Source organism: Arachis duranensis, chromosome 10 (assembly GCF_000817695.3).
Source record: "Arachis duranensis cultivar V14167 chromosome 10, aradu.V14167.gnm2.J7QH, whole genome shotgun sequence".
Classification (NCBI taxonomy): domain Eukaryota; kingdom Viridiplantae; phylum Streptophyta; class Magnoliopsida; order Fabales; family Fabaceae; genus Arachis; species Arachis duranensis.
The window spans coordinates 94479549-94501577 of record NC_029781.3 but is presented as its reverse complement, the minus strand read 5'-3'; the positions used below and the strand labels follow the sequence as shown (position 1 = coordinate 94501577).

Genomic DNA, 22029 nt, shown 5'->3' with positions numbered 1-22029 from the left:
GACCTTTTAAAAAAAATTACTGAAAAATTTTTTTAAAAAAAAATTTCACAAAAAAAAATTGTAATTTTATCCATTTAAGCCAATTCTTGATCATGTCTATCACAAATTTCATATTCATCTAGTTCCCATTAATCTTGCATCTTTACTCAATTCACTACACACATATTGACAATTTATCAACTAATAATCACACTTCTAATTAATAACTGCGTATTATCTCTCAACACAATCATAGAATCGAACAATACTATTGGCTATACACAATTTTTCTTATACATAAAGTATTCATCGACACCACCAAAATAGAATACAACACCTTAAATACCCACATTCTAGTGGCCTATGCGAACACGCAGCGGCACTGACGGACATCAACAATCTAACAACCACAATCAACGATCGGCACAGTAACTCCATGTCCATAGCGTCTCCGGCCATAATATCCCCTTTTTGAACATGGATGAAGGACGGCGAGCCTATCGTGGGCGAAAATTACACGACGACCGTTACTAGATCTAATGCACATCGACACGGTCGGTCATCTACTATAATCCATGCCAGAGATATGATTATGCACCTTACTTGCTGTTACAGCATACAGATTACAGGTCTCATTTAACCACTCGTGCATAACAGCTATTGCGACACGCACAAGCACAACACACTTACCGCAGGACTGATTCGTCCTTCTTATCATAAGTCAGCCTCCAAACTTACTAATCTATATTTTTTCAGCTATCCCTTATCGTCTTTTTCATTTACCATCCAAGAATAAAATAGTCTTTTCTTGCATCACTTTAGAACAAAATAAAACTTGCAACGTCTATTTTTTAAATAGTTAGTTCTAATACATATTAAAAACACTTTTATGTGCAAATCAAATTAAGAAAATTTGAAAGAATGAGTTTTAAAAGTTCAAGAATAATTACTCAAATTAGTTCTTGAAATTTTTGAAATCAAATGTAATGCTTAGAACCTTTGAAAAAGGACTATCATTAGCTATTTTCAAATTCAGTGTTTCTGTAGCTTCAAATTCAGAAATTTCTTTATTAAAGAGAATTAGAGCAAGTTTTGATTTATTGAATTTGAGATGAGTTATGATTATTATCCAATTTCACAATTACTAGATTATTTTCTATATTCAAATTATAAAGTTGGTAGTTGTGAAATAATAAGGATTTCTATATGATTTGGATAAATAATTAATATTTTAAATATTAATATTACTATTTTGGAAAATAGAGAAATTAATTATATTATTTCTAATTTTTAGATTTGGGCATTTTATTTTAAAATAATTTATAAAATTGATGAGCAAATAGTATTTTTTCATATACAATTAGTGTTGGATTTACATTGGGTTTCAATTACTATATTATTTCCAATTTTATGTAAAATTACCATAATGCCCTTAACCCTAATTTTTAAAAATGAAACCCTAGCCCTGAAAACCCTAACCTGACCTATTTCACCCAGTTCCCTAATGCTACAGCAGCAGCTGCTGCTGCCCCTCTCTATCCTAAACACACACGCGCAGAGACAACATGGGAAAGGGAGAAAGAAAACAAACGAAGGGGGAAGGGAAAAGCAGGGGAAGAGATCTGTGGAGAGAGAGACAGGGAGCTGCAGCAGGAGGAGAGGAAGAGAAGGAGATGTGCCGGTCAAAGGGTTGCCATCATCGCACGTCGTGTGACCGCCGCTGTCCAACTTGCCGCGCCGCACCGCCAGATTGTCGTGCGTGGAGGGTCGTGCCATCACCGCCATTGTCGTCCCGTTCCTGGAGCCATTAGTCGCGCCTCTGTCACGCGAGGAGGAGTGCGACCCACCGCGCAGAGCTACGGCGCCGTGTGTTGTCGCCGTCACCTCGAATTGATGCCGCCGTCGAGATTCGAGGAAAGAGAAGGAGGTTGCGGGGAGGATAAGGTGCGATGGTGGTGGTTTGTTCTGCCACCCCTACTGCCATCGCCGTCAAGAACTGCCGCCACGAAGGAGAGCGAGAGGCAGAGGTTTCACGGTAGGGGAAGGGCCAGGCGCCGCTGTGCTATGGAGCAGAGTGAGCCGCGCCGGCGCTGTTGGGGGTCTCACCACCACCGGAAAAAGGTTCAGGCTGCCGCAGGTGTTGCTGTCGGAGGGGAAAGATGCGCCTCTGTGTTTCTGGCCACCGGGAGTGGTTATGTGGCTTCCAGGATCACCGCCGGAGCTCCGGACTGAGCCTCTGCCATTTGAGACCCTTCTGACGTCACCGGAACTTCTGGCCACCGCCGGAGTTGTGCCGGGGCCGGTTCGAAATCGCAGCTGCTTCGTGTTGTTATTCCGGTAAGAAATTATGTTTCGAAAGCCCTACATTAATGTCCCGTACGTGTATTAAAGCCTTTACGGTATTAATGTTCCTAGAGTTTAATAACTGAGGTTGCTTGTTGTAATTTAGAGCTGTTTTTGCTGCTGCAAAAATGTGTGGGGCTGTGCTTTGAAGCTGCCTTTGATTTTGAGTTGAGGCGAAAAGGAACTTATGAGGCATTTGGATTATGGATTTGCGTTTCAAGGTAGGGACGCTTTCCAAAAATTATACTTTTATATATTGGAATTATTATATATGGATACTACTATGAGAGAATGTGTAATTGGTGATTGTATCGACCTTATGTTTGGTTGGATTTGTCTCGATTGATTATGAACGTTTGTTGGTTGGAATGTTGTGTGGTTTTGTGAAACGAAATGCTTTTGAAGTTGATTCTTTTAAAGCTTTGAGATCGAGTTTAATCCGTTGAAAATTGATTTGAATTGAGTTAATTTTCTTGAGAATGTGAAAAATAGAATCTCTTGAACTCAGCCTGGCTTGCTTTAAATGATCTGGTTTTTGATAAATGATTGTTGCTGAACTGTTTCTTTAAAGCGTTAGAAATGAGTTTATTCGGCTGTTAATGATTTTGAAATGGTTTCCTTGAAATAGGGAATTGGACTGTTGGATTTTGGGCTTGCCTTTGAATTGATTTTTGGATTCTGAGCTGTTGAAAAGGATTGTGGAATAGTTTTATTGGGATCCGAACCGGGTGGCAAAGTCCAAGTTTCAGGGGAGGTGTTGCCGAAATTTCTATAAAATTCAAGTCTTTATCAAATGTTGTCTGGAAAGATGATGAGTTAAAGACTTCTACTATTTTGCTTAAATTATCAAGAAAAGGATGATTCATGCTTTTGAAATGAATTATTAAAGAGGAAATTGTGATTTAGTCTTGCTTCTTAAGAAAGGCATTGTATCTCTTTCAGGAGAAAGTAATTTAGTTGAAACTTATGTTTTAAAGCTATTTTAAATGTGACAAGGGCAATGCCTTTGAATTTGACTTGAGGGTTTCAATTAGAGGAGTTTCAATGACTTTAAAAGAACCTGAATGTCTATTGACAAGTTTCATTTTGAAATGTTTTAGGAAAGGTTTTAAGTACTCTTTGAATTCTGAATTCTTGCAAGACTAAAACAATTTTGAACAGTTGAAACGTTCTAGAATTTATCATGGGGGTTGAAGTTGATTTTTCCTAAGTAAAGGAAACGGCTTTGAAAGAAGTAAATGATTATGTGACTCGTTTTGGCTTAGATCCTATTTTATTACTCAAATCAGGAAGCCAAGGTTTTAATAATTTTAAATGAATTTGGCGAAATGAGTTATGTTATTCTCCCCTAAAGACTTGGGACTCTGCCAAGGAACTTTTGTTATAAAATTACATCGTTGGATGGACGATTTTGCATGTTTCAAGATGAATCTTTAACTTTCCATGGTTTTGGAAGTTTTGAAAAGAGAATGCCGAAGGTGGCTTTGTTTTCAAAAAGGGGAAACTTACCTTGTGTAAGAGTGGCATATGAGCCTGAGATGATTTGAGAAATGAGATCTTTAAAGCCAAGGCTGAAAAGAGTTGAAACTTGATTTCAAAGTGAAATGAATTGAGAAAAGTGATTTGTGGCTTAAATGTCGATTTTATGAATTTGATGGTGTTGAATGGTGGAAGTGTTGTTTTGTTATGGGCCGGAATGACTGTGTATGATTATGAATATTGGTTGGTTCTGGATTGAACCGTGAGCCGGAATGGCTGTGTATGATATGAATATTGGCTGGTTCTGGAGGGAACCGTGAGCCGGATGGCTGAGATAGACGTTGATCCATGAATGAGAATGAATGCATGTATATGCTGAATTATTGATAATTGTGATTTGTACTTCTACTATCAGAGGCACGAGATCCCTGCGAGAAAGCAGTGGCTAGCCACCACGTGCTCTAGGTGGAGGCTCGAGACTCTGCTGACCCTATGTCGTAAGGGTGGCCGGGCATTGTGAAAGCCCCAGATGAGCTCGCCCCCGTAAATATTCAGCAGTGAGGGTGATGGGTATAGATCATGATTATGATCAAGTTTATGATGAGTATAACTCGAGTTGGGGATGCACGACAGAGGGACAGTCCAATGGTTAACTACCAGGACTTGTCGGGTTGGCTCTATAACCGACAAATGATATCATCAGCCACTAGGACAGGCATGCATCATATACTTCTATGTGACATTGTTGGAGTGTACATATTGTATTTGGTTTGCCTTTGTGACTATTTGAGATTAACTGCTACTTGTTCTACTTGCTGTAACTGTTTGTTTCTGCTTGAACTTCCTATTTGTGTTTGCAACTGGAACTCTGTTGGATTGTGGTGATTGGCTGTTGGTTAGATTGTTTGGACCTAGGGCCGTGGTTGAAATGAGATGGACCGATGGCTGGTTTCGGTTTTGTGTTTCTGGTTTGAAAAAAATATGAAAGGCTATTTTGGTTCGGCATAGATAAACCTTTTGAAAGGCTTTGAATCTTGTTTTAAACAAACAGTTTCCTCTTTCAGAAAAGATTTCAGATTTTCCTTTTATTGAAAACCGTTGTTTTTGAAAAGAGGCATAAGACGGTCATTAATCACTAGTACGATTTATCTTCACATATCCTATTATAGTAATCCCCAAAAACCCTCTACTGAGAACCCTTTCGAGGATGATGTTCTCACCCCCCTACATTTTTCAGCTTTCAGGATATGGGCGCTGAAGTCTCGAAGAGTTTATTTAGTTTTTGTTGAAATGCTTTGTATTGCTTTAGATTATTTATTGTACCCTCGTCTTTATCTTGATGTATTCTGTAAGAGGGATAGGAATTGTATTGGCTAATGCTTGTAACATTATATATATATATGGATGTACTCTTTTTGGGAGCGGCTTTTGAGAGCGGTATTGCGGTTAACGTTTTAAACAGACTCATATTTTAGTATTAAATAGTATAAGTGTCGTTATAATATCCGAGCTATCAGAATCGCGTAGCGGGAAGCGTGAGCTTTGGTAGTTGGGTGTTACATCAAACATTTTAGTTTTTCAGGTTTTAAAAGAGAAAATAGTTTCCAATGTTTACTTCTGTTAGACAATACAATCTCCATCCTTTAGTCACTAATGGTAACTACTAACATAAAACACTAACTAGCATACGTGATTGTTAAGTGTTCATGTATGCAAATTGGACAAATCAATCCCAAGGTGAAGTACAAATAATCTTCGAAAAATTTTAAAAATCTCAAACAAGTCTTAAAAAAATTTTAAAATTCCAAATAGTCTCTTCAAATATTTTTAATTTTTTTCAAAAGTCAATATCTTATAATATTTTTATTAATCAAAATAATAAAATATTATTGAAAATATATATAATAAATAAAGAATTGAAAAGATAACAAAATATAAACTAGAAGATAATTTTATTCATTAACACTAAAATGTTATAGAAAATAACATTATTTAATCATTAACATATGATACTTATATAGAGATGATGTAAAACCACAATAATAACAAATAAATCTAAGAAGCTATTGCATTATAAATGTCATTATTATAAGCTTATATATATAAACTCTTAAGATATTGGTACTAAATAAATTTTAAAAAATATTTATAAGTGAAAAATTTATTTTTTATATAATTATTAATTGTAGTAGCACAAATTGCTTTACCTGCAAGCCTATTGAATCCCAAAACTTTTTAAAAACATGAACAAAATACTTGAATTTGTCAAGATATTTTTTTTAAATGTTGTAAAGTATTAGGAGTTTCACATTGCATTGAGATTTTGTAGATCATCCACATTGACCTTAGCTTGTAATTAACCAAAACTTACAAATTTTACTTCATAGATGACTTAGTTTACATTGCATGTAAATTTTAAAGTGTTACCTTCACAAGCATTTGTACAAATATTCTCAATTTTTTTACGTGAAAAAATTTATTTTAAATAAAATTTTTCACTAACTAGCTCATTATCTTCTTCATCATTAAAAATGATCATAGAATATGGTACTTACAAATTAAATTAATATTTTATATGATTAAAAATAAATATGAGTTTATTTAATTATTTTAACTTATTATTTTGAAAAACTTCAAAATTAGTATATAATTTAGGATTTGAAAATGAATAATTTTTTTGTATATATGAATAATCAAATTAGAGATAAATAGATAAAAAATTAAAAATTAAAATTTATCAATTTAGAAATAATTATATGTAAATAATTTGAAGGAACTATTTTGAATTTTTTAAAATTTTTTAGGAATTGTTTTGAGATTTTTTAAACCCTTTGGTGGAAGCTGTTTCGTATTTCATTCTCGGAACTCATTTGTCTATATCGCATACGTGGACACTTAACGGCCACATGTGCAAGTCAATATTTCACATCAACAATAATTGTTAGTAACTAACGGAGGAGACTGTATTGTCTAACAAAAGTAAATATTGAAAATTATTTTGTGTATTTTAAAATTTGAAGGACTAAAGTGTCCAATTTTAAAAATTTCAGGAACTGATTTAGGTAATTACTCAAAATTCAATTATTATTATTATTAAGTAATCAAATTAAGATAGGAACGAATTTAAAAATTATTTATTTATTTATTTACTTTTAATTTTAAAAATTCAATTTAAAAATAATTGTGTCTATAACTGTATTAATTTTTTATAATGGTTATTTACTACTCTAAAATGATAAGACTCAAGTCAACCCTATACAAATATTTAACGGTTATTTTTGCGTTTATGCAAATTAAAATTATACTCGAAATGAGATCAGAATATTTAATATTATAATTTATGAGACAATAACAACTTAAATATTAAGTTAGATTATAGTTTTTATTTTAAAGTTTTTCATTCACTAATGGTATAAAAATATTTTATCCAAATATCTGATTATATATTATATTGACATATTAATGAAAGTAATTCATTTTTAAATTCATCACTTGAAAATCTATAAACTTATGAATTTGATTGAATAACTATATAAAACTCCTTATATTATCAATACATTAAAACTAAACTCTATAGTAATATTAGTTAAAATGATAATATAGTTATTTCAGCATAAATAATTACATATTGAACATGCGATGTACTACTATAAATTAATGTTTTTGACCTCCTTTATGATTTTTTTTTTTTGTTGACAATTTGTTAAACTAATTATGTTGTACTTGTACGTACTAATCACATGATTATTATACAAGTAAATTATCTAACCAAATAAATTTTATTCATTCATTCATTTTTATTAATAAGCCATGCATTAATTTTATTAAATTCAAAAACATAAATAAATAATTTATTGTAATTTATTCAAAATTTTAAATATATTATTATTATTAGGGTTCTTTTTTCGTGTGTCACTTTGTTGCCTGTTTGTGTAAGACTTGTTCCCAAAAACAGAAAGAAAAGGTAAGACAAAATATTATTTGATTGAGCACCCACGTAATAAGCATCCCCTCTTGACCAAGAAGCTGTGTCGGATCATGTGGGTGATGGGCTCGCGAATTTGATAATGGAGTCCAGAGTAGAAGAAGAACATTTTGAAACTCCTCGTAGTGTTATTTCCATATAGTTAGTTGCTGATAGAAGTGGGGTGTTATTCCCCCGTGGTAGTTGATTTGGTTTCTTTCCTTTGTTTGTCTTTTCGGCCTTTGGGCCTCTAATGTACAAAATCCAAATTTTTGGATAAAATTGGATAAGTTGGGTCACCGAAAAATGCAGTTCTTTGGCATTGGGGTGGTAAGACAACGAAGAAATAGTGCAGGCATGGACATGACAATTTTCGTTACAAATATTGGATTATTAATTTTGTTTTTGTTTTATATGCCATATTGGACTGTTTATGCCGTTTAGCATTTGTTTAATGAAGTGAATTACTTTAATTTACATATTGACATTTAGGTAACAACATATTACCGAGTTGACATGAGTTAAGAGTATGAAATATTATGAAATTTGAAAATTAACATATTCGTCCTCAATTTGTCTTTTTCTTAAGTTTCAGAAGACTCATCAAATTTAATAATTTGTCTATTTTAATAAGATTCCTATTCCAAAAATTATATAAAACGGATAACTTTGGATCTGAACATGAGATTCAAACTTTTATGAGAGATTGGTCTAACATTTTCTCCGGCAAAATGAAGTTGTACGAATTATTTGTAAGCAAAGATAGGAGATGATACTTGCAAGGGACTTTAATACTTAAATTAGTAAGAATTTTAGATAGATTTTTAGCAGATTGGCATTCAAAATATATCTGAGGATATCAAGATATTTATAAGTTTAGATGTAGAGTCAATAACCACCTTTGAATTAGTTTCACTTTGGATGGTGGATTTGATACTCCCTTTAGTTAGGGAGGTTGTTGAGATCTCCTTATTAAATGAGTAGGAGAGATTACATAAGTTAGTTACTTATCTAGATAAGTAAGGCAAAGCCCATGTCGCCATGTCCGACCTCTATGAGATCAGGTAAAGCTGAGTTTTATCTGTAGAGTGTTGATTGGGTTTTATCCCTTCTGGGTCTGGCTAAGTTGTGAGTCAGGATATGAATAGTGCCCCTACTTCAAACTGAGCTTCACTAGATCGAGTTCAAGTATTTCTAAATCGGTCTTGATCTCTTGTAGCTTTTGTTCCATCACGTCGGGTTTACGGCCTTCCTTAAGATCAAGTCGGGTACTCGACATGTTTTTATACGTCTTTTCGTAACAGTTTGAGTGTCTTTTCAGTTACCTTGGTAACTGTGCATGTCAGGATGAGATTACCATTTTGCCCTTAATGGCTATATAAACGTAATTCTTTTCTCTTTTCTCTTTTTCGTTTCAACTTCTAAAACTTTTACTTCATTTCTATCAAACTTCCCTTCTTCTTCTAAGTGATTCAATTTCCGTTGATCATCAAGATTTCTCCATCTTGAGATTCTGTTTTGAATATTCGTCTCTTGAGGCGTTTTGGGATCGTCCGTTGGCTTTGTTGTTGTCTGCGTTTTTCTTACCTCATATTCTTCATCAATGTTAGTTTTTTTTTCTTTTATTCTTCATTGCCATTGCTAGTTGATATTTTTTTATGGGTGAAACCTTTATGCTTCTAAAAATATGGCCTTTTCAAAAATATGGTCTCTTGCTACTTGCATATAGATATCTTCTTATTTGCTGTCATTGTAATGGTTTTCTGGTTGCTCTTGTAGTGATAGATTCTCTGTTATCATTTATGTTTGTTATTCCTTTGTTATGGATTTTATTATTGTTTGCAAAATCTTTGTAAAAATTGTAGATTCTTAGTTTGTGTTGAATTCTGGGATTTTATCTTGCCTCCAAATGATGCTAATTTTATCTTAAGTAATGACGTCATTTCGAATTTTAATAGAGTAGGGTGAATGTCCCATCCTTGAGGATGGTCTGACTTCTTTGTGTACTTTAAATATCGTGTTGTTGTTCCCGATTTATAGCTCGTGAGTTTTTGCAATGATAACTTCAGATTATATTTTTGCAGATATAACCCTTTATGTTTCATTCAGTAGTTCTCAGCATCTCGTCTAAAGTACCTTCCATCATGAACTGGGTAGATGCACTATAAGAAAAACGTTGAGTATTGTCGGAATTACTGTCGACCTGTACCGACGAATTTTTCGACGTAAAGGAGGAGAAATCCGTCGCCATAAAAGGTTATCGTCGAAAGAGATTTTTCGTCGCTAAAGTCGCTGGTAATTATTGGCACAAAATTATAACTCAATGACACCAATATTACCGTCGGATTTTTCGTCGGGATATTCCGCCAGTATAACAATTTAATGAAACGCGTTGTTTTGGTGATTTACAATCGGTAAAATTGGGTTAAAATTCAAAAGCGTAATCTATCTCTCTCTCTCTCTCTCTCTCTCTCTCTCTCTCTCTCTCTCTCTCCTGGTCTTCTCTCTCCCAAGTTGTCGAATTGTCACCGTCGTCACTATCGAGAGCTCGTCGTCGTCACCACCACTTGGAGCACCCGCTGGAGCTGTTACTATACGTCGTGGCATGTCGTCGTCGATTCTACTGCTGTTGTTGTCTCCGCATCATCCGCCGTGGTTGTCGTTCACATCGCCATCACTACCACCTCTGTCACCACCACGTTAAGAGACCCTGTAGTCACTATCATCGGATTTATTGTTGGTATGGTTATTTTATTTTTACATATTAATTTGTGACTTTATCATTTTATTAGGGTTTAAGTAAATCAGTGATTAAGTTTGTTTAATGAAGTATGCGATTAGGATTTGTTGGGTTAATTTAATGGATGTAAAAATCAAATAATGTTAGAGTAGGTTAAGTAAGGCGAGATTAAGAGTGTTTGAGTTGTTAGAAGATTTTAGTTGAGTTTAGTGAATGAGTTTCTTTCAATTGTATTAAACTTATGTCACTTATTTTTGTCATGCCTCTTGTTAATTTGGTAATATTAGAATTAGGTTTTAATTAATTAGAATAATAAGTTTTACTTATTCTTTTATATTAGTTTTTCAATTAGTTTCGGCATGTAAATTTAATATGTTATCCTTTTTATTAGGATGGTGCTATTTTCTCTAAGATCAGTTAGAGTTTTTTTTCTTTTTGTTATTTGTGCGGTAATATTTCAGGTTGGTTTTCTATCTTTGAATATAATGAATTTTTTACATTTTATGTTGGACTTATTTTTCCTACGATAGAGGTTTAGGACGAAAGTAGAAGAAGATCGCGTAGTGGCGCCTTCTCTAAACCCTTGTTTGCTAGAAAATTGTAGAGTTATAAGGGGTTGTGCACTAGGATGGTTCGGATTTGATGTTTTATTGAATGTGTGTATGTTATAATTTATGTCTGCAACTATTTCCCTGTGACAAATGTTATATTTATTTTATGGATATCTTTGAATTAAGGAGAAGTTCTGCCAAATTATCATTTAATTTGTTTTAAACATGTTTGGTTTGTCAGAAAATGATAATTGTATTTGGCAGGAGATTCTAATTATAGAGTACATTGTGTCGAATTTCCTAAAAAATTTAATAATTTGTGTTGTTCGTTGAATTCTAAGGTGTGTGTTTCAATATGATTCCAAGTCATCGCCTATAGATGTATGATAGGGATAACGGTGGACATGGGAGGTTTAAAACCTAATTTTTTTTAGGGCATTGACGTGTTTGTTGCGCATGTCTTCAGCATGGAACCATTTTTAGGTTTGAAGGGATATCTAGATGTCCATGTCAAAATTGTCGGCTGACTAAGTGGTTAGGACCTGCAAACATAATGCTTCACCTCTACCATAACGGGTTTAAGGATGGCTATTGGATGCGGACGAAATAGAGAGAAGTGGACGAGCAGAGAATTAACCGGTATACCTCTAATTTGAATAGGTCCGATTGTCGATCAACGAGGGTTCGGGTGGTGAGAGACCTAACCGTGAAAGAAATGATTTGGGAGACTAACCAAGAGAGATACAAGAAGATGGTGTGATATGTGCTTCAAATATTTGTGATATGAAGAGATCAAATATTATTTAAAAGCAATGTTCTGAAAACCGGACTACTGGTTCATTGGTTTATTGGTCTAATTGGTTCAACTAGTGGTTCAACCGAAAAAACTATTTTAGAATAAAATAATAAATAAATTATAAATATGCAAGTATTAAGTTGAGGGTATAGGGTAGTATGAAGTTTTTTCAATGGAGTGGTGAATTACTCTTTTAAGATTTCCTTTTTTTATAGTAAATGCAAAATTGCCACATGAAAGCATGATATCAACCAAGTACAATTGCTCATCAGTACACAAAATGTTAAAAGAAATATCTCACAAGAATAGGAAGAATATCAAATGAATTATCATAAATCCAACTGAAAAAAATAAACATAATACTTGAATAAACAAATTTGATAACATTATTAATAACAAAGTTGGCAGTGGACTAGTGCTAGAAAGGCTTCACCAAATGAAGGAGCATGCAGGCTTTAAGAGACAATAGACTTGGATTTGTGCAGCAGCATTTTGGATGAGTTGCTTTGAAGACCATTTGGTGAAACTAAGCTTTCATGGTGAAACTAAGTGCTCATAACAAACAGAAACAGTTTCTCAAGATACATAAATAAGTGCTCATCCTCTGAAAATAATCATCTGAATTGGTACAAGGTAGTAAAAAATGACCATAAATCTCTTTACCCAAGTCAAAATAAACAACAAAATCTAAACTCAATAATCAGCTTCAGCACCAAACATTACAAAACATTAACCAATAATCACACTAAACCTGTAACCAGCAATTACAAAATAGCAACTACAAAACAGCAACAAATATTGTACATTATAAAACATTCCAAATCAGTGATGACACTAAACCTGCACCCAGCACCCAACAACCAACAATTACAAAACAAGAATCTTATTATAAAATTGATTTTCATCATTGGCCATAGCGGAAACAACACTCTTCCCATGGCCATCATCCTTCATTTTGTTATTATTCCAATAATGTGAAGATTAAAATCAAATTAGCTCAAATTTCTTTAATAAAATGAAAATATGATAAACATGTCGACGAAAATGAACTGCAACCGAATAATCGAATCAAATATAATTATTATCACAAATATAGGGTATGATAAAGGATGAACAGACATTCAAATAGTCACCATCACGATTCGCAATTATGGGTCCCTTGTAATAAGCTTTTGATATCCATTCAGAATTTCCATCAAAGTACTACAACTTTGAATCTACGATAAATGCTTAAAAGCAATCACAACTTCACAAGCTGAATAACAAAAGACCAATACACAAATTAAAAAAAAAAATGAAAAGCTTATTGAAAAAGGGGAAAAAGAAATCCAAGGGTCACTTTTGCTCTCATCCAAGGTTATGCCGCATTGGAAACAACAAAAAAACCTCAAGCAGCTTAGGGGTTTTTTGGGTTTGACAGCTCAAAATAAAAAACAAATTCACTAACCTTCCACTGACAGCAGGACGACAACGGCGACACGACGGCGCAGCAGCTGGAAGCCTTAAACAGTGAAGTCACCAACAAAGACAAGACGACGTGCCAAGCTAAAAAGCCTAGATGAGAAGGTCTAACCGTACGGATTTGGGACAGGGGAAGGAGGAGGCCACGGAGAGGCCGACAACCACGGACGGCGGCAGCAGTTCCGTTGACGAAGCTGGAATTTAGGTTTTGCCGTTTGGAGAACCTTAGGGCTTAAGTGTGTGGGTGTTTGGTGTGTGTGGGGTGGGGGAGTATGTGGGTGAGGGACTCGCGTGGGGGGTGGGGTTTTTTTTATTTTTTCTTAAGAAAAATGAAAATGACGTCGTTTCTTAAGAACCGGTCGGTTTTCGGTCCGGTTCAACCGACCGGTTCAATAGTTTTTCAGCGGTTTTGAGAATGGCGGTTTTAGGAGGAGGACCGAACCGTTTTTCATGTCGGTTCCCGGTTGAACCGGTCCGACCGATCGGTCCGATCCGGTTTTCAGAACATTGTTTAAAAATAATTAGTTTATTTTGATGTATTCTGATTTTTGTTTATTCAGTTACTAGATTGGGCTTTATGTTTGTGGGCTTTAGAGTTTTCTATATTTTATCCTAATAAGAGGTTATAAATACCTCCTTAGCTATTGTAGTCGTAGTATTAAGTGATTAGAAGTGTCAAAGCACTTTTTTGTTTTTGTGATGAAACCATAGTGTGGACAAGAGAGGTTGAGTGAGTCCTTCTCTTGTTGCACGGGGTGAGGAGTCCCTTCGATTCATTTCACAAACTATGATGTGGATAAATTAGGTTGAGGAGTCTCTTTCTTATTGCATCAAGAAATGGATAGAAAGTAGAGTGATTCTCTTTGTATTTAATTTCAATCTATCTTTTTGTTTCTGTTTTAATTTTAATGTATCTTTCTTATTCAATTTCAATTCATGTCATTTTGTTTATCCTTTTTGCATATCATTAAAATTGAACAAAAACGATACATTAAAATTGAAATAGAAAATAAAAGGAATAGATTGAATCATTTTTCTCAATTATACCCAATTTACTCAATCTATCCTCAATATTATCCTCCTGGTGCAACCAATCCTCTCCATATATCTTTAGTGAAACTAAAACTTGACATGTCTTATGGTACTGTCTCTTCCTGTAACACTTGCATAAACAAGATAGTAGTAGAGTATAGTTTTTCAAATTTTTACACCACAATGACCTTTATATCTCTTAACAGCTTTGTCAATTGCAAGACACCATGTAGTTCATTTAATAGTTCCAGTTTTCTTGGTACAGTAGTTCTCTTCTCCAACTGAAGTTCCAAACCCACTCTATCCCATCCCAAAACCCATATTCTCTTATGACAGATTCTTTTTTGTTTGAAATCAAAAAAAGCCTTTGAAATGTGCCTTTCAAATTACCACACTGTAGCCATAAACCTCCCAAGTACCATTCACAACCCACTAATCATTTTCTCCCTCACCTCCTTCTGCACACATCCACCTTTTTCCTTTGTATCAGTTTTTCATCCTAAAATATTTTCATCCCACATTAACAATACTCCCCATGTTCTTCAGACCCACAAACTCCCATTCCACTCCTTTGTTTTTTCGAATTCTTTTTACATCAAATTTTGTCACAACCAGCTTCTTTGTCTCTATTAATCCTAGCATATCCATCTTACGGGTTTTTGATTTTTTTAAAAAAAAAAAAAACAAATTTTACCAAACTCAATCCCAAGAACTAAAAATCATTTGAGTTCTTATCACACACTTTTTTGCAATTCTTTGGTTAGCTCCTTCTTGCCTTCTCCTTTTGCTTAACAAATCTTCTTTTATTCGCTAAAGCTTCATTCTACTCTTGCAAGATAGCCACAATGTCATCATCAACGTTATATTGAATGGCCCCTATCTCTGTGGCTAACTTCCATACTTCCCTATTTTTATCCATGTCTTCCTCCCATCTCTTTCGTTCTTCCTCCTTCTTCATAACATTGCTTGCATCCATATCAGAATTATTTGATTCTCCATCACTATGTTGTTCTTCTTTTCTTTCTGAACATACATCATCTAGAGTCGTTGCTACACCTCTCAAGTTTGACACACCATGACCCTCTTCAACTTGTGCTTCCTTACAACCGCCGCACTCTTGATATTCTTCCCTTTAGTTCTATATTTTGTTGCTTCCTTCTCCATCTGTCCACGGCCTCTTAGATGTTCTAGAATTTATCTCCATTGACGGCATCATGACTTGTTTCCCCTTTCTCAATCTTGATGTCGCTGCGTCTACGATAAAAGAGACGTCCTCTTCACTTCTTATCATGATCTAGGTCCCTGAAACATGTTCAATTCCATCCTCTTCTACCGTATCGCAACTACCATGTGCGACCTAAGCATTCCCCGGCTGCGCCGCTGAATTTGACAGATGAGGGGATGCATTGTTATCACCTGCTCGTGCATCTCTGACTTGATCCATTCCTTCAGTGCACTCCAAGACCAGCCCATGCTTCATTCCTTGAGACTTGTCCAAAACCAGCCCGGAGTCCCTTTCTTCATTTGGACTTATAATTTGTTGGCCCAAAATGCATGTTGAGCTCTTCCTCATATGATTTGGTGTAATGGGCTTCACACTTCCACATATTATCTCATTATTATTAGTGTTACTCTTTAAATTTGATCTTCCACCGTTATATTCATAGCTACAAGAGTTTGTTTGGTCAGAATTCTCACTATCCACATCAAATCTCTTAGAATCCACACCCTTAGTAACTCCCATTAATGTCTTTTGATCCGTTTCCTTTTTTGAAATAGTTTTATTCCATTCATTCAAATCCATATATGGGATTACCATCCTTCTCTTGTCCTTCTCATACTCTCTAACCACGTCCACCACTATCTCGGCCATCACACCCCAACCCTTCAATGACGGCTTCCAGCTAGTATCACTAGGCTTTCCGTTCCCATTCTTTGAAGCATGATCTCTTCCTTCCATTACATGATTACACTCCAAGGAATACGCCACTCTATATACCTCACTTCCAATTTCTTTCACAAACACATCGAAACCACTAGTCCCAATTGTTATATGAATATATTCATTGATCAAGTCCATTATACATGAATCAATCAAAACACGACCAATACTAAAGCCGCATTTGTTTGCTTAGACATAGACACTGGTACATAGACACGATGGTACACGTCCACTATTTGTTTGTTGAGATACGAATTTTGAATAGACTCGGTGGTATACAGATACACTCAGAATACATGTTTTCAATGTCTCTCTTTAGAACTGAGACACTGAGATACAACTTATGAGACACAATTTTTTCCACTTTTATCCTTAGTTAATTTTAAAAATTTTAGCCTTATCCCTACCTCAATCCTATCCTAACCCCTTTCTCTATTCTCTCCTCCTTCTCCGTCACTCTTCTACCTCTCTCCAGATTCTTCTCTTTTGCCATAGATCTCGTCGTCGCCTCCATGCCTCCCTCCTTCAATGGTCCTCTCTCTCTCCATCGCCGCACTCTTCTTTATTGTGTTCTTAAATTTGTGTCTCCTCCATGCTCTTCTATCGTCGCCTTTTTCAGATATGCGCCGCCTCTGTATCGCTGTCACCACTCATCCAGATCTGTCGCCCTCACCGTCCATCCCTCGTGACACAGAGTCACAGCACCGTTCAACCCACAGCAAGTCGTAACACCATCCAACCCTCTCGATACAGCAAGTTAGTGTCGCCATCCAACGCTCGTGACTCAGAAAATCATAGCACCTTTTTCTGCTCCTTCTCTCACCGTCTCCTTCATATCTTTCATTCTCCTATGATTTTTTTTTAAATTTTGGTTATAGTTAGTGTGATTACCTTTGTCTTCTCTATCTTTTTTTTTTATTTTTTTGAGTTAAATGGTGATTATTAAAAAATTTATCAATAATTTTTTGATAATTATAGATGATGATAAAAATAATAAATCTAATAATGGTAGTAATATGGTGATAGTGGCTGTAGCTGGTAATAGTTGTGGATACAGTGATGTTATTAATGAGGATAAATTTGTCATTTTGATAAATTTGTGGATACCAGTGTACTGTCATGTATAATATTTCCAAACAAAATAAAAAATTTGTGTATGTTAATGTCTATATGCTGTTGTGTCTTTGTCAATTGCTGGTTAAGACAGCAAACAAACGTAGCATAAAAGATTTGCATGATTCTTTTATATTTGCATAATTTTGTCGCTTATCGCATTCAACCACCTCACCCCATTGACTCGCATTCAACCACCTCATCCCCATTGACTCGCGAATTTCTGAACGTCTCCCCCAACCATGCATGGTGACTCGCATTCAACCACCTCATCCCCATTGACTCGCGAATTTCTGAACGTCTCCCCCAACCATGCATGCAACGGAACTCTGTAGCATTCTAGTTAAATTTACTCTAATACAATGTAGGATCTCAAATTTGTTGGTAATCAATTATGATTAATTTATGCAGTCGTAATTAAAAATTTTGATGCCGTATTTTAGTAGGACGTTTATTCATGATTATGTAATAAATAATTCATGATTATGTAATAAATAATGAAAAGTGCTAGGGGACCAATAATTTTTGTGTTTTATAACTATCAATTGGCCATTAATAGTATTTTTAATAGTGTGAGATTACATCCAATGGTAAAAAATCACTCACTTTTTTTATGGTTAAATACTGACCATAAAACACAAAAGTTACTAGCTCCTAAACTTTCTCATAAAGAATTTTTCAGATTTAGGAGAGAGGAATTGCTTTGTAAAAAATAGCAGAATTGAATTACTAGTAATAAATGCTTAGCACGAAAAAGAACAACCTTTTATTAGAGTTTTCTTTGATAGAGACTGACTAATCAATTAATAATATATTTGCGGTGATCGAACAAATTCATCCAAAGGGATCTCTGAATCAATGAATAATATATTTGCGGTGATCAAACAAACTCATCCAAAGGGATCTGTGAATCCTGTATTTAAAAATTGTTACTATTACCATGAGGAATATACATCATAGATGAGCAAGGTAATTGTGCAACTTAAACCAAACAACCAACCAATGTATAGATTGATCAAAGTGATATTAGTATTAGAGAAAAATTCAAGGGTGAACAATTTTTAAGTTGTATTAGCCATCACTTTAAACCAATAGTGCAACACATTTAATCAAATAGTCTAACACTTTTAAATATTATAAAATATTATTGACTAAAAACAATAAATATTGTGCTCATTCTTAACTATCGATGTTAAACAAATTAAACAAATAACATCAAATTAAACAAATTATTCTATTCTGATAGGGAACAGATTGTTGTTACTCTCACTCTTTTTGAACCTCCTTAAACTAGGTCAATTTGGTGGCATTCGGATATGATTGATCTATGCATAGAATTATGGGGTGGCGTTTTTTTTTTAATTTTAAAACCATGAATAATTATGGAAGTTAAACTAATAAAAGATAGTTTTGATTGACAATTTCCACTCTCCCTCTACATACTAATCTAAGATTCATAGTTATGAATCCAACTTGCTTACCTCTAAAATGGACTGAAATAAACAGTGATTTGCTTCATTGGGTTTTCCACTTCCTTGCCACCAGCATGCATAACGAACTCTGCTGGAGTAAGGAAGTTACCATGGCAAACACACACAATGCAAGCTTGGCGATTCCTGTACTTGTATAGAAACCCTTCTACTCTTCTCCCGTTAGGGCCGTCTCCTGTCGTCGTCACACTCGGTATCTGCCTAAGGATCTCCATCACATCCCCTTTCAGGCTGCAGTAGTTCCCTAGCTTGAATCTCTTGTCTGGAATCTTCTCCTTTGAATCTGTGTTTATTTTTTTCTTGGAAGTCAGACAATCATTTTTCTTCGTGGTTGATGCATTGGTGTCGAGGTCAAGGCCTTCCGCCTCCTTTGCATCGGTGGTTGTTGTTTTCTTGTAAGCCAAGGAATTGTTTTGCTCTGTGGTTGATGCTTGGGTGTTGAGGTCGATGAGGTCAACCGCCTTTGCATTGATGTTTGTTGTTTTGTTGGAAGCCATCGAATCATTTGTTTTTGTGGTTGATGCATTGTTGTTGAGGTTGGGTCCTTTAGCTGAGCTTGATTGTGCCTTATGTGCATCTGCACAAATCAGTAAACAGGATTATGTGACACAACAGTTAACAAATCAACAAGTTATAATGTTAAGTCATGGATCTTAACATAAGAGAGATTCTTTCTTTCTTAACAAGGAGTTAACTTTCATTCTCCATAGCCTATGCTTTGATTAGCACATTCAAACCAATGAAATGTTCTGTTTCTATCCCTTAGGACTTTCAACTCTCAAATATTTTTGCAAGCATAGATCTACCTATATATATAATGTAGTTTCCACATTTGCATGAAAGTAGCACATATTGGAGACCGAAACAAAAACACAATTTCTATGTAACACTTGACAACAACCAAAACAGAACAACAAAAATGTTAGTATGTTAGCATGTTACCCTGCATATGGTTTGAATTCCCGGAAGGGTTTAAAAGTGACTTGACTTGAAAGAAGTTGGCACCATTGACAGCCACAGCAATCCTCCTAAGCCTTTCATGCAGCATTCTCTTGCCATTGCCATCCTCAGCCTCTGATGGCAAAGAGCTTGATCTGTTCAGACATGGCAGAAATGTGATGCTTCCATCATTCATCACTGATAATGACCTCTTCAGCTTCCTCCTCCTCTCTTCTTCTTTCTCATCACCACAAGGTGACAGCTTCAATGTCAGGTCTATTTTGTTGCTGCACTTCATCTGTTCCTCACCATAAACTGTCTGAAATAATCAAAGTTTTCTTAATTAGTTTTGTTGCATTGCATGATGAGAAAATTCAACATTTTCTTTTTTTTTCAGCATTACCTCCATTGAACTCAAAGGGGAAGAAATAAAGAAAGAAAAGTCCTTCAATAGAAGACACCTAGAGTTCTCTCTGAAGAGGAAGAAAATAACAACAACAATAATTAGAATAATGATAACAATTAATCAAAAAATAAACAAAGGACATGCATTATGCAGAAACAAGTTAGGCAGAAAATCAGAATTTGAAATGATGGTAACCTTAAAATAGCTCCAAACTCTACCTAACAAGGAGAATAGAGCAATGATGATTACACAAAATGAGATAAACATTAAAAAAGAAACTAACTACACCAAAAAAGCTTAAATCTTTGTCAACAAAAGTCACATCCCCAAATGGGAATTGTGAGTTAAAAAACAAAAAACAATGGGACAGGGTACCTAACAGGATTACTGATAATAATAACAAGAAGAGAGAACAAAAACAAAAACCAAAACCAAAACAAAAACATAAGAATTGAGAAATGAGGAAAACTCACTCACACAGTGGGAATGTCACAACAAAAAGTAAGTGTGTGGGGGCTGCAAATTTGATATGGAAGAGAAGAAGAAGAAGAAGAAAAAGAAGAGTGAATAACACATTGATGACGATGTTGTTGGGGGTGTGTCGTGTTTTTATGAGGAGTTACACGTGGCAATGAGAGGAGAGAGCGTGAGTTTCACCTCATCTTAAGTTTGAACACTTTGATCTCTCTTCTCTTCTCTTATGTGCGGGTTTTTCTGAGAATTGAGGTCTTCAAGAAGTGGCAGAAGCACCCAGGACACTTGTTCATCCTTGTCTATGTGTAATTCTTAAGAGGGTCCAGGGGTAATATGGTCAAATCGTCTGTTAAGGTTCATCCTTCTTTTCTTTCTGCATGCCACTCCCAACACCTACCGTGTCATGCACATTTTTTTAAATAAAATATTCTCTTCAACATAATTGTCCGTTAATAGGATGAGTTTGAGTTTTAATAAAAAACAAAAAAAACAAAAACAAATGATGTTTGTGTTTTTTAATATTCTTAATTTTTTAACAATTATTTTTAATCCTACTCAAGACCGTATTAATCAAGATAATAAATTCCAATAAGCCTTTCATGTCTTACTGGTTAATTTATCAAAGCGTGTCAGATTATGAATATATTAATTAAAATAAGAGAATGATAATAGCTTTTATGACCATATTCCATGCACACACAAAATTATATACTAAATTAGTTATTAAAAATATATTAAAATATAAAATATATATTAAAAATATATGAAATAATATATTTAATTTTGAAGCACGGACAATTTTACAGTTACATAATCATATTCGTTCTTTTGATAATCATTCACGCGATTAATATAAAATATGAAGAGTGTTAGAGGTAAGCAGATTTTGTAATTTGTAACTATCAGTTAGTCATTGTTAATATTTTTAATGGTGTGAGATTATATTTAATAGTATAAAATTATTTTTTTTTATTAATTAAATACAATTTTAATAAAAATACTACCTCCTCAACTTTTTCATAAAATATAATTATTTTAACTAATATGACTTTACGTAATTAAATACATATATAAAATTATTTTACTCTAATAATATATCAAAATTATAATATTTTATAGTTTTTATTAGGTGAATTTTCTCTTGTTAGCACCTTTTTAAATTAATTTATTATATTCTAGTTTATTTTTGTTTAATCCAACCTTTATAAATATTCAATAACTTTCTCTAATTAATGGTTGAATTATTTCTTCTTTGAGATGCAACCTGAACACATTCCTAAAGCAATAATATTAAATGTAAATTAAAATTAGTTATTAAAA

The 22029-nt window shown here is 34.3% G+C and overlaps 2 protein-coding genes across 5 annotated transcripts; one reads left to right on the top strand and one right to left on the bottom strand.

The window, feature by feature from the left end:
• Nucleotides 1-342: 342 nt before the first annotated feature.
• Nucleotides 343-5202, top strand: LOC127743042 (uncharacterized). Its single transcript, XM_052255699.1, has 4 exons — nucleotides 343-407; nucleotides 1443-2316; nucleotides 2429-2543; nucleotides 5039-5202. Exons 1-2 carry the CDS (start codon nucleotides 343-345, stop codon nucleotides 2209-2211), a joined length of 834 nt encoding a protein of 277 aa, XP_052111659.1. The 3' UTR covers nucleotides 2212-2316; nucleotides 2429-2543; nucleotides 5039-5202.
• Nucleotides 5203-18777: 13575 nt separating this feature from the next.
• LOC107471004 (ninja-family protein 4) lies at nucleotides 18778-20903 on the bottom strand. 4 transcript variants are annotated; one of them, XM_016090443.3, is made up of 4 exons: nucleotides 20709-20903; nucleotides 20233-20302; nucleotides 19833-20148; nucleotides 18778-19467 (listed from the first exon to the last, which is right to left on the bottom strand). In XM_016090443.3, the coding sequence occupies exons 2-4, from the start codon at nucleotides 20236-20238 to the stop codon at nucleotides 18884-18886; spliced, it is 906 nt and encodes a 301-aa protein (XP_015945929.1). In that variant the 5' UTR covers nucleotides 20239-20302; nucleotides 20709-20903; the 3' UTR covers nucleotides 18778-18883. The 4 variants fall into 4 exon arrangements, with proteins under 4 accessions (XP_015945929.1, XP_015945928.1, XP_015945931.1 ...); XM_016090442.3 differs by having other exon boundaries at nucleotides 20713-20903; XM_016090445.3 differs by lacking the exon at nucleotides 20709-20903 and adding an exon at nucleotides 20431-20700.
• Nucleotides 20904-22029: the final 1126 nt, after the last annotated feature.

What these genes read in the sequence shown, in the direction of transcription:
- LOC127743042 (XM_052255699.1), top strand. Translation starts at nt 343, where the DNA reads ATGCGAACACGCAGCGGCACTGACGGACATCAACAATCTAACAACCAC. An exon ending in CACAATCAACGATCGGCACA is followed by an intron (nt 408 to 1,442) that starts GTAACTCCATGT and finishes ATGAAACCCTAG; the next exon opens with CCCTGAAAACCCTAACCTGA.
- LOC107471004 (XM_016090443.3), bottom strand. An exon ending in GAATTCAAACCATATGCAGG is followed by an intron (nt 19,468 to 19,832) that starts GTAACATGCTAA and finishes TGATTTGTGCAG; the next exon opens with ATGCACATAAGGCACAATCA.